The sequence below is a fragment of the Tiliqua scincoides genome, chromosome 13 (genome assembly GCF_035046505.1).
Source record: "Tiliqua scincoides isolate rTilSci1 chromosome 13, rTilSci1.hap2, whole genome shotgun sequence".
Lineage (NCBI taxonomy): Eukaryota > Metazoa > Chordata > Lepidosauria > Squamata > Scincidae > Tiliqua > Tiliqua scincoides.
In genome coordinates this window covers 12,797,101-12,813,871 of record NC_089833.1, presented here as the reverse complement: position 1 = coordinate 12,813,871, position 16,771 = coordinate 12,797,101, and the positions used below count along the sequence as shown (strand labels likewise).

The 16,771-nt window shown below is 50.6% G+C and overlaps 1 protein-coding gene across 1 annotated transcript; it reads left to right on the top strand.

Annotated features, from left to right (window-relative positions):
- The first annotated feature begins 260 nt into the window (after positions 1–260).
- ALKBH5 (alkB homolog 5, RNA demethylase) lies at positions 261–16,337 on the top strand. The gene is made up of 5 exons (XM_066609431.1): positions 261–441; positions 2,498–3,643; positions 9,619–9,699; positions 11,808–11,963; positions 12,983–16,337. Exons 2-5 carry the CDS (start codon positions 2,901–2,903, stop codon positions 13,167–13,169), a joined length of 1,167 nt encoding a protein of 388 aa, XP_066465528.1. The 5' UTR covers positions 261–441; positions 2,498–2,900; the 3' UTR covers positions 13,170–16,337.
- The last annotated feature ends 434 nt before the right edge of the window (positions 16,338–16,771 follow it).

The following is a 16,771-nucleotide window of genomic DNA, read 5'->3' as shown; positions in this document are numbered from 1 at the left end:
TTCCAACGTCTCCCTGGGTTACATAACTGAAAGGATGCCGCTCTATCCACGAAGCCCTCCCAAACTTCTATGGTGCTATGATCATAGCTCAATCCAGTAGCTCTTCCAGAGCCGGAAGCTCTGTTCTAAGTCCTGCATGCGCAGAAGCGCGCTTGGCGGGGACGCTCTAGGAGCGCCGGAGTCGCCGTTCCTCCTTTCTCTCCGCCCTTGAGCCTGCGCAGTGAGCGCCGCTCAGCCGTCACCGCGCATGCGAAGTGGGCTCGGCTTGCGCTCCGAGGCGGAGGATGCCCCTGAAGTTATTTATACTGCCGGGCCGGCCGCGGCCGGTGACGTAGCGCGCGAGGAGGCCGTCGGCGGCGCCCGGGAGGGAAGGAGAGCCGGGCGGGAGGCGGACCCGCTGCCATGGAGGGGGGCGGCCCGGCTGGAGCTGGAGCGGACTCGGTGAGGAGGGGGCAGGAGGGGCAATAGGTTCGGGGGCGCCCGGGGGGAGGGGCAGCGCCCACCAGGTGGGGCCCCTAAGCCTCCCCCTCCCCCCAGCTGGGGGGGCCTGGAGGTGTGGGGCTCACACCCCCGCAGGAGGGGGCCAGTAGGTGCGGGGGCCTCCTCCACTCCCTCGGGGGCAGCTGCGGGGCAGCAGGTATGGGGTTCACACGTGGCACAGGCCCCCTGCTGGGGAAGGGCAGGGCCCAACAGGTGTGGGGGCTCCCCAGCTCCAAGTACAGGGGTCTCTGCCACGTGGGTGCCCCCAAAGCTATTGCCTGCTACTCCCCCCCCCCGACTGCTGGGGAAGGGCAGTGCCCAACAGGTGTGGGGGCTCACTCGCTTCTCTCTTGCCAGGTATGGGAGTCTCTGCAACCTGGTGCCCCCTTACCTATTGCCCTGCAGCTTCCCCCCAACTGCTGGGGAAGGGTAGGGCCCAACAGGTGTGGGGGCTCCCAAGCTCCAAGTATTCCATGTGTGTGCCCTCTTACCTATTGTCCTGCAGCTCCCTCCTACTGCTGGCGAACGGCAGTGCCCAACAGGTGTGGGGGTTCATTCACTTCTTTGTCAGGTAAGGGGCCTTTGCCCCATGGGTGCCCCCATAACTGTTGCCCTGCAGCTCCTTCTTGACTGCTGGGGTGCTGGGTAAGGGCAGTGCCCAACAGGTACGGGGCTCACACGTTGCTCTCCTGCCCCCCCCCGAAATGTGGGGGGCTCCACTCAACCAGAAGCTGCAGGGCAGCGGGTTTGGGGGTCTCTGCTATGTGGGTTCCCCCACTGGGGAAGGAAAGTGCCTAGCAGGTGTGGGGGCTCACATGTTTCTCTTCTGCCCCCTGCAGTGAGGGGGCCTTTAGGTGTGGGAGCTCCTCGCAGGAAGAAACTGCAGGATAATAGGTGTGGGGGCCTTTGCCACTGGGGAAGGGCAGTGCTCAACTGGTGTGGGCACTCACGCACTTTTTCTTTTCTGTTTCCCCCTTCCTGCCATTTGGGTTTTGGCAGACCCCTGACTGATAAAGGTCAGTACTCAATAGGTGCAGAGGTTTGTAAGCTTTTTCCTGGGTATCCTACAACTGAGATGGTGAAGGCTTTCCCTTTCTCTCTTTTTGGGGGGAAGGGGAAGAGAAGAGAGTAACAGGTATGGGGGCAAACAGATTTCCTCTTCCCATTGTTTGGGGCCTTCCTAGTTTTTCTCCCTTGCAGAGAATGAGAGGATCACAGTGGTAAGTCTGAGCTGAAAGAACCAGACTTGCCTTGCTGTTCTAGAAACACCATTGTGCCTCCCCCCTCCCCATTAAATGGTAGGCCCACCTGGCCTCTTTTCCTCTTAATGAGGGTGGGTGGGTGAGGTCTGGAGGCAAGGGGGGCTTCCTTCTCAGAACCCTGTGGGTCTTTGTCCCTTTTTTGAGGAGGGAAGATTGAGGGATAGAGGATGCTGTCCGTACAAGCAGTGTGAATGCTTCCTCCCCCATGTGTGTGTGTGTGTGGGGGGAACGCTACTCATTATCCCTTGTTCCTTGAAAGGAGAAAGTGGGCAGTGCTTTAGCCCAACTCCATGATGGACAAGCCCACTCCCTTCATCTTCCTCTGAAGGAGTGGGGTAGAGAATACCCACCTGTTGTGTGGGGCTTGTTTCTCCCCTCTTGGGAGGGAAGGCTAATAGCTTGAAGGTAAAGCATGGGCTCACCTTGAGCCTCTGGTATGTTGGGGTCCTAGGCCACTACGCACCCCAAGCCACTGCAGTTTGAGGTGGGGGGATGTTCAAGTGAGCCTGGTGCTCTTCCTGCAGTCCTGCTGCAGAGGGGTGAGGTTTGCCCCACATGTGGGAAAACAGGTTGGCAACTGGAAAACGCCCTTTCAACAATGTTTGTTAAAAAGTGGTGTATATATACATACCTTTAATAATTGTCTTACTTTTTGTTATATACCCTTAATAATCTGTGTCTTGCTTGTATTCCACGCTTTTTGGCCAGTGTTAGACCTCCATCCTAGCCCTGCTGTTTTTTTATTCTCTCCACAGGTGGAGGGTGCTTAACTCACCTGGCACGCACCGGCACAGGAAAGTGGGATCCATCACAGATACTGGACTAAGCGATCTATCTCATACTAGTGCCTGGAATGAAACTCTCTGTATAACTTTTTTCTTGCTCAGCCAGGGATTTGTATCCCCTTGCCCTGATTCCAGGGGCAAGGGGGGAGTCTTGGAAGGGTGGAGCACCCTGCGCACCAGAAAGGGCACCTGGGTTGGTTTGCTTCCTGCTTGTGGAAGCTCAAGCCTGCGATTTCCTCGGTGTGTGTGTGTTTGATTTTCCCCTTGGAGTGTATTTCGCCGGGATAGACAATGCCTTGAAGGGCACCAGCACTTGCCGCTTTCCAGCCCTGTGTGCCGTGTGCCAGGGTCAGTGGAGGGGATAGAGGTGACCATGGCTGGAAGCGGTTATACAGACCTGCGAGAGAAGCTCAAATCCATGATGCCTTACCGGGACAACTATAAGGGTGGGGGAGGTGGTGGCGGCGTGCGAGACCCTGCAGAGCCCCCCTATGGAGGTGTGGCTGGGGCTGCTGAGCGCAAGCGGAAGTACCATGACTCCGACTCGGATCCCAGTGACTACGAGGAGCACCAGCGAGAGGAAGAAGAAGCCCGGAAAGTCAAAACTGGCATCCGGCAGCTCCGTCTCTTCAGCCCCGAGGAGTGTGCCAAGATCGAGGCTCGCATCGACGAGGTGGTCTCCAGGGCCGAGAAGGGCCTTTACAAAGAGCACACGGTGGATCGGGCCCCGCTTCGGAACAAGTACTTCTTTGGGGAGGGCTACACATACGGGTCTCAGCTGCAGCGGCGAGGACCCGGGCAGGAGCGGCTGTATCCTCGGGGAGAGGTGGATTCCATTCCCGAGTGGGTTCACGACCTGGTCATCCGGAAGCTGGTGGAGCACCGGGTGATCCCTGAGGGCTTTGTCAATAGTGCAGTGATCAACGACTACCAGCCCGGAGGCTGCATAGTCTCCCACGTGGACCCCATCCACATCTTTGAGAGGCCGATTGTCTCCGTCTCTTTCTTCAGTGACTCAGCACTCTGCTTCGGCTGCAAGTTCCAGTTCAGGCCCATCCGGGTCTCCGAGCCAGTCTTCTTCCTTCCTGTGAGAAGAGGGAGCGTCACTGTGCTCAGGTAATTAAACCTGCAGGAGGCCTTGAGAAGGCTGCTCTCCTGTTTGGATGGTGGAAGTTTGTATAATCTCTGAGAGCCATTTTTTCCTGCTTCACTGGGTTCTTTGGGTGTGCAGTTATGTTGTGGGAGAGCAGACAAGGCTGGTTTATGCTGCCTTATGGAACAGGTGCTTCCCTGGTGGCAGTCATAGTCTTCAAACTGTCTTCTTGGGCAGTGGTTCTCAAGCATTTAGCACCAGGACCCACTTTTTAGAATGAGAATCGCTCAGGACCCACCGGAAGTGATGTCATGACCAGAAGTGACATCATCAAGCAGGAAAATTTTTAGCAATTCTGGGCTGCAATCCTACCCACACTTATCCAGGAGTAAATCATTGACTATCATTGTTAAAAGAATACACATAGCAGCTTGTTAAAAGTACAGGTCTGTAACATTTTCCCAAATGAATCACGTCTAATATATTAAAAATAAAATATTGGAATGAATGGGGACCCACCTGAAATTGGCTTGTGACCCACCTAGTGGGTCCCGACCCACAGTTTGAGAAACACTGTTCTAGGGAATTTGAGGGTGCCTCTTATCAGGGGCTCCTCCACCCCTTAATATCTACAAGATTTCCTCCAAGACAGTTGATCTGCCATTGCTCATCTTCTCTATGGTGTGCAGAGTTGCAGGGGATTTGGAGCCCTTAGCAGACAAGCTTCCCCAAGGGCAGGAAGTTTGAAAACTGTTGAGGTAGGGTTCATAATGGGATGGAGCTTAGTTGAGGCAGCCCTCTTGGGATAAATGCCAACCAAATTCCACATATCGAGAACCCCAGTTTTCAGACCATTGTGGGCCTCCCAAATAATTGGCAAAAATGGCTGGTTGAGCCTCCAGAAGCGCTGCTTAAAACCAGAGGTGGTTTTCCTTGTATTGCAGAGTCTTGCTCTCATCCCTGAGAGGAAGGAGCATGAGGATGCCTGAGGGGAAAAATAGAAGGTTGTTCTGTTGACTCTTGAGAAGGTGTCCTCTGCCTGGGAAGGGCAAGTTGGTCCTGTGCCTCCTGACCCAGTCAAGGCGCTGGCAGGAAAGGGTTTGGAATGAGCTTGCACCTTGTCTGGGAACTGTCAGTGACTCCTTGGGGGCATTCACCTTCCAGCTTCAGGAAAACCTGGCCTGGAACCAAATACTGGGATCTGCATGCAAAGTGCAGCTTGCCTTGAGCACTGTTTTGTTGCAAGTGAATCCTTAATGGGATTTTTTTTTTAACCTACTCACTCCTACTTTCAGTAAATGAGTAATAGCCCTCTTCTTTTGAGCTTTATTTGCCCTCAAAACCTTGAGCTTTTTGGACCCCCTAGTGGGGGCGGAGGAAGCACTGCCTTCCTGCATTAATAAATTCTGGGTTCTGGATCATTTTTGGCTGCTTCCCCTCAACAGTTTCAAGAACTTCTGATGGGCCTGTGTAGAAGTGCAAAGGCCTCTGTAGCACCACCTTATATTCTCTAGCCCCGTAAAGCGACTGCGTGGTAGCCCTTTATGGCTGAACCTGCAGCAGCCAGCTAAGGGTCTTGTAGTTTGGGAGACTCGTCTGAGCTGCAGATCCATTGCTATACATCTGTTTCCGTAAATCCCTTCTCTCTCCTTCCTGGCTTTGCTTCCTATTTTCACTACAAATTGGAACAGTGACTCCACACAGGTAACCAGAGGTAGGTCTGCCTGCTCTGGTGAAGAAATGACTTCTCCTCCAGGTGCCAAGAGTAAAAAGGGCACGAAATGTAGTTTGTCGAGACAAGCTTCTGATGAGCTGTATTTATAGTCTTGTAAGCCAAAGCCAGCTCTGTGCCAGGATGAGTCAAACATCCCTAATGGTTCTGTGTTGTCATGGCAAAGGGAGGGCAAGCAGCATTTTTTTGGGTTGGAATGAATGCACATTGAAAGCTACTCAAGGGTAACAGGATCCCCTGACTGTACATGTAAGGCTATCTCTGCCTGAGCTGGGAAGGAATCTCTCTTGCCCGCGTAAGCAGGGCCTTGCACAATAGTCCAGGTGCATGAATAATGAAGCAGTGTGAGGACCAAGTGTCTCCGGAGTGCCTTGCTTGGGTTAAAGAAGGCTCCCACAGAAGCCTGTGTGGTGTGTAAACCTGAGCTGGGGCTGAGCCGCTGCACTCGAGGGTGGATTGAAACCGGTTCGTTCGGGAAGGAAGATGACTCAGAACTAGCTAAAAATGGAGATTGCTCTGGTCAGGCCTAACCTCTGTGCCTGCGTAATATAATGACTTCTTTCTCTCGTGTCAGGTTAAACATGCCATAAAGATGCATGGCACATGGATGACTTGGTGCCTGTTTTGTGGCCTGCTGTGACTTGAGCATAGTGTTGCAGGCGGCCTGAAGTGTGTCTGCTACCTCTGTTTGAATGCCACCCATTGGTGGCATTAAAATAAAGACAGCAGAGGTCATTGTGTGTGACATCAGGGCCCAGCTGGGCCAGACCGAAGGTTTGTTGTGCTTCCTAGAGTGGCCAGACAGTGACCTCAGACCTCTTTGTTAGGAGGCGGCAGCCCTTCCTTTCTGTTTGCTTCTGTGGGCCTATTAGATGGCACACTTTTCCATGTTTTGAGGCTTCTTGCTTTTGGCAGAGAGCTAGTCTGTTAGGTGGGACAAGAGCTTCACCAGGCAGTTAAGCAAAATACTGATTCAGAACAGAAGGGGTTTTTTCTGCTTGGACAACAAATTCCACCTTGGCTTTAAAGTTCCCAAACTGGACTAAAGGGGAGACATAGAACTCTAGGCTGCCTTTCCCGTGTGCACTTGGCTGGATATACAAAGTCTTTCTTTTGCATAGACCAGCCTGTAGTCTGTAGCAGCCGTCCACTGGCATTCCCTGTGAGGTCTTAGAGATGGGTTTCTACTAGGAGAAGAAACCTCTGGACTTGCAGTAAACCAGCACCCAAATGCCTTGACATTCCTGCCCTCACTGGCTGGTTTCCAAGGAAAGGAGTTGGTATCTAGCAAATAATACCTGGAGGTTGCTTCAGTTTGAGTGCAGCAGCTAACAAGCTCTTAGGCATTAACCTCACAGGCCTCTGGCCAAAGGGGTTGGGTCTGACCAAACACCAGCCTTACCCGTTCAGCGAGCAAATGCCCTGCCAGTGTTCGCTAAGTCAGCACTTTCAACCCTGGTGACCAGCTGGATCTCAGCAGCCTGGTCAAAGAAGTGAGCAGTACTAAATTCAGCAGCTGCTGAGGGGTCTGGAAGGGAGAAACAGGCAGCCTAGAAGCGGCATGTTGGATATTGCAATATGAGCCGGGCTATTGCCCAGTCAGTGGTTCTTGTCAGCAGGACTGCATTCTGCAGAAGTGGACAGGAGGGTTCATAGTCTGCTTGCAGTAGTTATGTGGGTAGTAGTAGTTACGCGCGCACTACTTTTTCTCACTCACCTTCCACATTCTCAAGTCTAACGCTGCATCTTCCCAGTTCCTACCTCTTGATCCTTCAGCCTGCAACTTCCTTGCTGCTCAGAGGAATGGAGCGTTATGTATTTCACACTTTCATCTATTTGAAGTTTGTGCTTCTTGCTGCATAGGGCCGGGCTGCTCAAGTGACACCCCAGACATTGCCAAGTTGTGCTCCCTGCCCTCCTCCACCCTGCAGCACCCATTTTATAATGTTCAAAGTCCCTTTGAGAGGCTAAACAGTTCACTTGAGGACTCTGAACGCGCTAGCGAATGCAGTTCTCATAGAAGATTCTTGCAGTGGAAGTATTTTGGAAACTGGTGTCAGACCCAGCAAAATCAGTTTTACAGGCCCTGCAGAACTCTGTGCACCTCCATAGATGCTGTTCTCGGCATAGGTGTCTCCTTCCCCACAGTGCCACCATTCCAGTAGCTGAGAGTTTTTTATCCCCCAAAAGACATCTAGAGGCCCAAAGGAGTCCCTCTGTCTTGGTGTGTGCCAAGAGGAGAGCAGAATGTTGCTCCGTAGCCATGGGTGCTGGGATCTCCAGGACTGTGTGGCTACTGTTGGCACTCTGGAGAGTGTGATGACCAGGAGAACGAATGCGCTGCTTCAGAGTTTTCTTAAGTGTGGTAGTTCATTGGATTTTGAAGTCTGCATGGGTGAGAGGCTGTTATTTAACAGTTCTCCTGAGTATGAGGAGAGCCTAGAGTGCCCTTAAGAATGTCATCTTGTTAGAATTGTCGGGTGGACTAGTCATGGATCTGGTATCCAGGAAGTTCTGCATTTTTGCAGTCTTGGCTGGGCTTTTGGGGCCCTCATAGCTAAGCTGTGATACAGATCCCATCTGCCAAGGATCTCAAACAAGGATCTCAAAGCTGCATGGCAAAAGGCTCTATGCCAGGGGTGCTCAATAGGTGGATCGCGATCTACCGGTAGATCGCGAGGCAAAATGAGTAGATCGCGGAGTGCTGCCCCCCCTTCAGGTGCCTCTGGGAGGAAATGGGGTGCCTCTGTACTCAATGGGGCTTACTCCCAGGTAAGTGTGGCTAGGATTGCAGCCTCACAGCCTAATCCTAGGCATGTCTACTCAGGAGTAAGTCCTATTATACTCAGTGGGGCTCAAAGTACACCAACATACATTGTACACATAAATGTTATATGTTATGATGGCGCGAACATTGTAAAAAAAACTCTGGTAGATCTCCGGGCCTTGCTGGGTTTCAAAGTAGCTCTCGAGTCAAAAAAGTGTGAGCACCCCTGCACTATGCGTTCTCCCTGTTTGAGAGCAGTTTTTTTTTAGGCACTTGTGCTTGTGTTTACTCTTCCTACCTTCTCATTTTTAATCTAGCCTGTGTCTTCAGTTCTCTCTCTCCCCTTTCCTGAAATAGCCTTCTGCCTTCTCAGGTGGATGGTCTTCTGGGATACTTGTCTCCACAGTTGGAAAAGGAATGAGTTGGGATCCCAATGAATGGAGTAAGGGCCTGGGGAAAACTTAGTGCTTGCTTGAGCAGAGATCTGGCCCACAGGGAGATTGCCTTTGGCCTGAGGTGGTTGCGCTGGGGGGTCAGAGTTGGAGAGCAAGGAGGGGTGTGGACATCTGCTGGGCCAAATCAAGGTCAAGTATTTTTCAAGCATTATGGCATCTTTTTTTGCCATTCTAATTAATTTAACTGATGTTGTTGGCATCCTTCAGTCTCGAAAGACTATGGTGTCACGCTCTGAATGGTGGTTCTGGAACAGAGTGTCCTCTCCAGAGCGCGAAGCCTGGGTAAAGTAGGTATGGAGGATAGGCTGTTACCCATGCAGCAAATCCCCCCTCTCCACGTCGCTGAAATGGTCCAATGGAAAGGCAGAGGCCAATACGGTTGGTTCCAGCGGCGTCGCAGGAGTTGCCAGAATGTGACTGTGTTCAGCCATGAACTGCCTCAGGGACTCCGGCTCCGGATTTTGCCTCGAGGTTGACTCCTCGAGGCAATCTCCTCCAGTTTATTTTAACTGATAAAAGGTCTGATATCTTCTAACGACAAACAGGTGAGTTGTCTATAATGAAACCATGAACTCTACATTGTGGTTGTCGTGCTAAATGAGCAACAAACCACTTCTCCAAGCATCAGCAGCATGTCCTAAGGCAGTATTTGCGAGCCAATGCCAGTTTGGTGACCTTAGGTGGTGTAGGCTGAGGTCCAGGATAGCACCATAGCCCTGGACAAGGTCATTTCAGTATGAACCTGGAAAAATGGCAGTGTCAGCAGTGATTTATTTTTTCTATTTGTGTTTTATGTCCTGCCCTCTCCCCAAGGGGCTCGTGGGTGTGGCTATTCTTGCAACAACTCTGTGAGGTAGGTCAAGCTGAGAGATGGTAACAGGCCCATTGAGCTTTATGACTGAGCAGGGATTTGAACTCACGACTTCCTGATGCCAGGCTAGAACTGTTGCAGTGCATTGTATGAAGCTGGCTGTATTTGTGGCAAGAACAACTGTGGACTTGTGGTCTGACACCTTGTGTTTGTGTCCTTCCCACCTCCCACAGTGGCTACGCAGCTGATGAAATCACACACTGCATTCGACCCCAGGATATCAAGGAGAGGAGAGCGGTCATCATCCTTAGGAAGTAAGTGGTAAAGCCTCTTGGATGAAATGGGCCTGGAGTTTATGTGTGTGGGATTGGGTTGTTTTTTTTAAAATCCTTTTGCATTCTTATTGCTGTCAGTAGGTAGGTCTCCTTAAGCCATTTTTGCCCTACATTGCATATATGTGACAAGGATCAAATGTGTACACCTGTGGGCTGGGCAGAAATTGGTTAAGGGTACAGAGTAATAAGAATAAATATTTGTATAGAACTTTAAGTGTGCCAAGTACTTCACATGTATTCTTTGGGTTTGTATGGTTGACTTAAAGCTGAAGACCACCCCTGTAAGACCTTTATCCTGTAAGTTAAAGTAAGCATTTTGTCCATATTGCGGATGAGGAAGACTGAGGCTTGCCGGAGGCCATCTAGTGAATATGTGGTAGAGGCTAGATTTGAACAGGGGAATTCTTAATTCACATCTGAGTTTTAGACACTTTGATGCCAGAGTAATTCTGAGCTAAGCTGAGTTACCTTGGAGTGGCTTTTGATGATCCAGTAAATTGCATGTGATGATAAAAGTGGGTTGTTGGCACTTAAAATCACCAGTCCCTTTCCACTTGTCAGGTAGGGAAATATATTGTGGTGTGTGTTGGATATTTAGACTTAGGAGGGTTAGCATTCTATTTCTGGTTCCTAGTCTGCCTCCATAGGGTCATCTAAAGTGTGTCATTTGATGAGGCTTCCTCTCTTGTCACGTGACAGGGCTGGCTGTATGTATGGAACTCCCAACAGTTTTATTCCCCCAAAAGGAGAAAAGAAGCTGTGGCACATATGTGTGGATTTGGGGTGGGGGGTGGAGGCCAGGTCTTCTGTCCTATGCTGTCCTCCTGATCCAAACTGGGGCCTTTCCACAGATTTCTACTGAAAGAGTTGGGTGTTCAGTCATTTTTAGAGGCATAAGTGGTTGTGAATTTGAGGAAGTTCCACATGAATTTGGCCCTTCTACTAGACAGCAATGGGCTTGTATGGTTGACTTAAAGCTGAAGACCACCCCTGTCTAGGGAAACAAATTGTGGGATCCCTCTTAAGGTCTCTTATGATGTACAAAATGTGCTTATGTTATCTCACAGGAGCACCTGTATTTTGGGTGGAGGGCTGGAATGCTCCCATGATTTGTTAGGGTAACTAGCGAGGAACCAGGAAAGTGATCCCCCTTTCCCAGATTGCTGCTAGCACAGGTTGTGAGTGGGAACTCCAGAGAGCTGCTATGAGAGAGCTTTTGAAAGAACTTTTGACACTTGCCAGGCACGTGTGCAAGACTGAGTGAATCTGTTCCATGGGCGGGTTTCCACAACTCTGGCAAGAGTTTTGCCCATGTTTTGTGCATGTGGCTTTGACAACCCAGCCCTTGCTGGCAAATGGTGGAGCACAGAACTTGGCAGGGAGGGGAGGTTGGGAATGATCTGGCGTTGGTTTGTTCCAAGTGGAATTTTCCTGAGCGGCTGGGTTACCAAGCGTGGTCATAAACACTTCAGGGCCGTGAAAGCCGTGCAATATTTATGGAGCCTTCCTGTACTGCCCGTAGGCCAGGGAAGGTGGCAGCTGAGGAAACCAACCGTCTCGGAAACTGCACGGTTGGAACGACCAAGAAAAAAGCTGTGTTTGCTTTCAGCGTAAAAGCCAATGGAAAAATACAGCAGTCGAGGCTTTGGAGCAACTTGCAACAAGTCTTTTCGCTGTCCTGTTTGTGGCAGGACATCTCTTGAAATGAACTTGGGAAAACCTAGTTGTATGGAAATAACCATTGATAATGGTGGCCAGTTGCCAGTCTTGAGCCTGCTGCAGCTCTTCTCTAGCTCCAGATGTGGCCCCAAGCTTGACCTGCAAGCATCCAGATGTGGCTGCTTTTTAATAGAAAGGTCTAGAGAGCATTCCCTTTTGCAGCTGTGCTCCGTGCTCCAATACACTGATCTGACTTTTAGGCTGCAAAGTTCTGGAGTGTGATGGTCATCTGTAGCAGGGTAGGCAGACTTCTGGTCAGTGGGATCTACTCTGTGTTTTTTACTAGAACCCCAAGATCCACCAGTCGGATCCAGATGCAGAATATTTGGTGTAATTCTCCTGCAAATCCTCTTCACTTACACTTTCAGAACCAGACTAGATGCTCCCCGGCTGGAGACAAGATCTCTGAGCAGTTCTGTCCTGGTGCCAGGGTATGCCTCTGACCGTCTGTCAGGAAGCAACAGGGACCCCGTCCTGAAGCCAAAGAGGTCCCATCGTAAAGCAGACCCGGATGCAGCTCACCGGTAAGAGAATCCTTGCTGACCCATGGCAGGTGCTGATCTACGTAGCCTCGGGAATGCATGATGAGTTTCCTTTTGGTCAGGTTCTGACCACTCCTGCTTAAGTGAGCAAAGCCCACAGCTGGAGAAGTCCAGCTTATTGCCCTGGGAGCATAGACCCTGGCATTGGGAATTCAGGTTCTGGAATTGATAGAATGATGGGGAAAAAACTTCTTCCAGCTACAAAGCAAAGCTTGGTATGAAATCTGTTTGCAGAGCGTGGAATGTGATGGTAAAGAAGCCACCTCCACCCTCTCTTTGCAGATTGCAAGGGATGGGCTGCCATCTACACTCTGGGCATACAGCTTCATATATCGGCAGCGAGCCCCTTCTACACTGGTCAATATTTTGAACTGAGATTCTGTTCAAGAAACTGCTTCTCCCCCCCCTTCCCAGTGATGTATGGCACACCCTTTTGAAACTGAGCAAAACTGGAGAAGTAATTGGTATGATGGGGACAGCTGTCGGCCATTCAGAGAAGTAGCCCAAAATTCCACTGGGCATGCCTCAAGGAGCTCTGTGGATCCTTGTCTCTGGGTCAGAACTGGTTCTGCGCCATAATAAATGGTGGTGGTTGATACTGTGATGCCATCCACGTGCTTGGCACTCCTCGGAGAACTGGGTGGGGGGCTTAAGATAAATGCAAGGGGCTTACAGGAAGGAGGGGTCTTGGCATTCAACAGGAATAATGTGTTTCAGCAATACTTACTTAAGCTTAGATGCAGTGCAGGCCAAGGGGGATTGCGTGAAAGGTGTTGGCCATAAAAGAGTTTTCAAGGAGGAGTGTGAAGGAAGTAAGAAGAGGTCTGGGAGATGGTTCCAGACATAAGAGGTGGAAAGGGTGGAGTTGCATGAGGGAGCTGAAGATCTTTGGAAGGTGAGGGTTAGGTAAATAATGTGAGTTGCACATGGCAAGCTCAAGGGTACCCCCCAAATTAACGAATAATCCTGCTGTTGGTCTGGCTGTTGTCCCTTCTCTTTAGGCCTCGAATTTTAGAGATGGATAAGGAGGAGAACAGACGCTCGGTCCTCTTGCCCAAACACAGAAGGCGGAGCCACTTCAGCTCTGAGAACTATTGGCGAAAGTCTTACGAGTACACAGAGGACTTGGAGGAGGAAGAGGAGGAGGACGGGAGCCCAGCCCGGAAAGTGAAGATGAGGCGACACTGAGGGCGTAGGTTGTCTTCCCCACCCAGGATCTTGGAGCTGATGAGACTGGCCTTCAGGCTGTGAAATCTTTTCTCCTCCACTCACCCCCCACCGGCTATTTCTCATCTAGCTTCAAGTTTATGCCCTGTCCCTCCCTCCACTTTTAGGCAGAAGAAGAGCTGGAACAGATCTGGCTTTCTCCTTCATTTTTACAGAGGGCATCCATACTGCTAGGATGCGTCCCTTGCACCCTGCCCCATTTTCCTGGGCGGGCAGGCAGGCATGCCTCAAGGAGCAGAGGCAGCTCCTCCAACGGGGAGAGCTGCCTTCTGCTGGCTGGAGTAGCTTTCAGAGATGCCAAAAAAGTTGCACGCTTGAGTTTGCGGAAGGGTTGAGAGTATCGCTGCGCGCCGGTGCCCACTGCTTCCTTAAGGGGGTCCTGAATTCAGCATTGGTCCCATCCGTCTGCCACCCCACACGGGGGGGGGGGGAGCGCCCTCTTGCTTCGTGTTGCACCAAAGGGCTCCTATTTCAGAAAATGGCCACGTGGATCTTGTTTCGTTGCGCTCTTGTTCCCAGGCGCCCTCCTCCTTCCAGCAACTGGAAATCTCAAGGCTTCGCAAACTCCTCTCTATGGCACCGGATGACACAGCGTTTAGGACGTGTTGCACTTTAGTGTCAGGGTTTGTTTTCCCCACTCCCTCCCCCCTTTTTGTTCTCTTATACGCCATATAATCTCCCTACCCTCCACCCCAGTTTACTAGCTTGGGCTAGCAAGCACCTGTTTTTTCTCTGCGCTGCTAATGAAAAAAGGATACAGTCTCTTGTCTCTGTCTGTGAAGGATGCATAGCAGTTTTCAGGTCAGAGCTGCTGCTGAGAGCTTGTGGAGGGGTGGTCGGGAGGAGCCGCTTGGCCGGGCACCTGGGCTTCTTCACACTAACAGCATAAGGCACACTGGGCAGGTCTCCTGTGACAGCCTTGGGAGTAAATATGGGGGCCTTGTGAGGAATCCTTCCTGATTGAACAGGGCCTGCTCAGGAGACTTTCCCAGTGCATTTTGCTTGGTTTGGTGCATCATCTGTCTTCCATCAAATCGGAGCATTTAGGCTAGATCAGCTGGGAGTCAGCGGGTGGATTTAATTTACTTCTGTGTCTTCAAGAGATGTGCGTTGGTTGGGGGGGACACCCACACAACCTTTTAAGCTGCCAGTGCTCCTACTTTTGTACTGGAAGAGTCTCTTTCAAGGCTTTTTCCTCCTCCAATGTAAGCCTTGCTGACCCTGCCCTCAGTATACCTTCTTATGTTTAGATCCGTCCTGCTTTCCTGCCTGAGCAAACTTCTAAAAGCAACCCCAGAGTCTGATTTCCGGCCTCTCTGGACTTCTGAGAAACTGGTTTTCTGCCTCGCTTTGCCCCAGATTAACAAATTCTGATAATTTAGGACCCCAGTCAAGTATCTGAAACCCAAATGTTGAAAAATCTCGGTTGTCTTGCTTTTAAAGAGAGAAAAGCCCCTCAATTCTCTTTCAGAGTATGTAGCACCAAAACAGTAGTACAACAGAGGTCATCTTAAGCACCTCTTATCGTTTTCTTTGTCCTGCTTTCAGGGGTGTGGGGTCCTTCCCCCCCCTCCCCACGCCTTCTTTCCTATGATCTGTACACCTGGTAAGAAGCATTGAGTTCTGATTGGGGGGGGGGTTTGCCCACAAGTGCCCAAGCACCTTTTCTCATGTATTTTGTCCAGCTGCTGCTCCCTGCCTTGAGAGTGGAATCTCTCTTTCAAGTAGTGGGCTCCTAACACAAGATTCAGACTCTCCTTTAAAGCTGCTGTGATTGCATGTGTGTTTCCCACTTAACCAGGGCGGTGCTGATGGTTTGGACAACCTCTCTTTTTCCCTCTGGGCGAGTCTGAAGCGGGGACACGGGTGAGACACCAAAGAGGTTCACAAATGGCCCATCTGCAGCTTAGAATCTTTATAACCATTGGCCCAGGAAGTAGCGTACGGCAAGGGAGCAAGTTGGCATTCTGGAGGGCTTCAGTGTCTCTGGGTTTGGCTATGCAGTCTCCAGCAGAGCAACCCACAGCAGCAGCACTGGACAGACCCTCCTATTCAGCAGGTTAATAACCCACTGCACTACCTGTAAAAGGGGGGGGGCATTTGCCCCCCCAAGCCACTGCTGTCAGCCAGACCTGCAAACTGTTTTCCAGGCATCTGGTGAGCTCAGAAGGAAAACGATCACACCAAACGTTATCTGGCTTTTGCACCTCTGGATTCCCCCTCAGAAAATCCACCAAGGTCGGGCTGACAGCAGCTGCTTCTCCAAAAGGCTTCATCCTCTTGGGAGTGATCCAGGAGGCCGAAGAACACCTGCTTTAGCCCTCTGCCAGTTAGTTGTTTGGGAAACATCCGGTGGGGTGATTGACCCGGTTTATAAGGCACAGGCTGATGTCCCAAAGGTTTCACTCTGCATTTTGGAAGACAGAAAGTGCTGAATAAGATGACTTGATATCCTCGTTTTAATGCTGTTAGTGTGAAGTCTGAGAGCAGCCACTGCTGGAAAAGGATTCCAACCCCGCCGCTGCCGCCACCCCCATTCAAACCGCTTTGAAACGGCAGGTTTGCGCGGCTGGAATCCCTTTCTAGCAAGTAGCTGGTTTGTGTGTGGTTTGTCTTGTGTGTGTGTGTTTTTTTTTAAAGCGCCAAATGGAGTTGAAACTCGAGTCAGAAGGCAAGAATTCTTGTTTTGCTCCGAAAACGCTCCCAGGTTTCTCCTCCTTGCACTCCCCCCTCCCAAGCACACACTTAAAAAATAAAGTTTCTGGCTGACTTCTGTGTTTTTTTTAAATAAAATTAAAAAAAAATTCTAATTTTTTGTTACAAATAAAATAAGTGGCAATATTTTTTTCTGTAATTTTTCATAGGAAAAAGTGTGATTTGTAAACAAATTGTACAGTTCTGAAGTTTGAGATACACACAATAACCATTCTGGTGGCACGCTGTAAATGGGGGCCGGGGGGGGGGAGGGCAGAGTATTTTCAGTACAGTACAGTGTATTTGGGGAGAAATCTTTTAATTCGGGTTGATTTAGGATAAACTATAGTTCCTTGTAAGGGTTTGAAATTTCAATTTTTTTCTCTTGTATAGAATGCTGCATTTAACTAAATAAAAGCCGAAAGCATCACAGGACTGAGTGGGGTGTTTGTATATGTTCTTTACTAGTTGTAATTAAAAAAATATTATCTTGCAGGAAGCTCTGGGCAACATAGAGGATTCCCCCCACCCCATTTGATCCTCCCAGCAACCCAAAGGAGTTAGCTTTCAGAATAACTCATCCAGTGTTCTTCAACCTTTGTGTTGTGATCCCATTGGGATCAGGAAGCCTCATCTAGGGGGTTGTGGCAGCCTTTCCAAACCTGTGCAAGAGAGCTTGGATCTGATCTGATCGTGGTACCGAGTTCTTGATATCATCCTGCAAACTGGGGTGACTGGTGAGGCTGCAGAGGCACTGGTGGGGCCAGCCTGTGGGGGGGGGGGTCACACAGGTTGCCTGTTCCTTGAGGGGGCAGGTGAAGTTGGAGTTTTTCCTGGGGGGCCATGGGGCGACCGGGCCTGCAGACTGG

What these genes read in the sequence shown, in the direction of transcription:
- ALKBH5 (XM_066609431.1), top strand. Translation starts at nt 2,901, where the DNA reads ATGGCTGGAAGCGGTTATACAGACCTGCGAGAGAAGCTCAAATCCATG. An exon ending in GGGAGCGTCACTGTGCTCAG is followed by an intron (nt 3,644 to 9,618) that starts GTAATTAAACCT and finishes CACCTCCCACAG; the next exon opens with TGGCTACGCAGCTGATGAAA. An exon ending in GCGGTCATCATCCTTAGGAA is followed by an intron (nt 9,700 to 11,807) that starts GTAAGTGGTAAA and finishes TTACACTTTCAG; the next exon opens with AACCAGACTAGATGCTCCCC.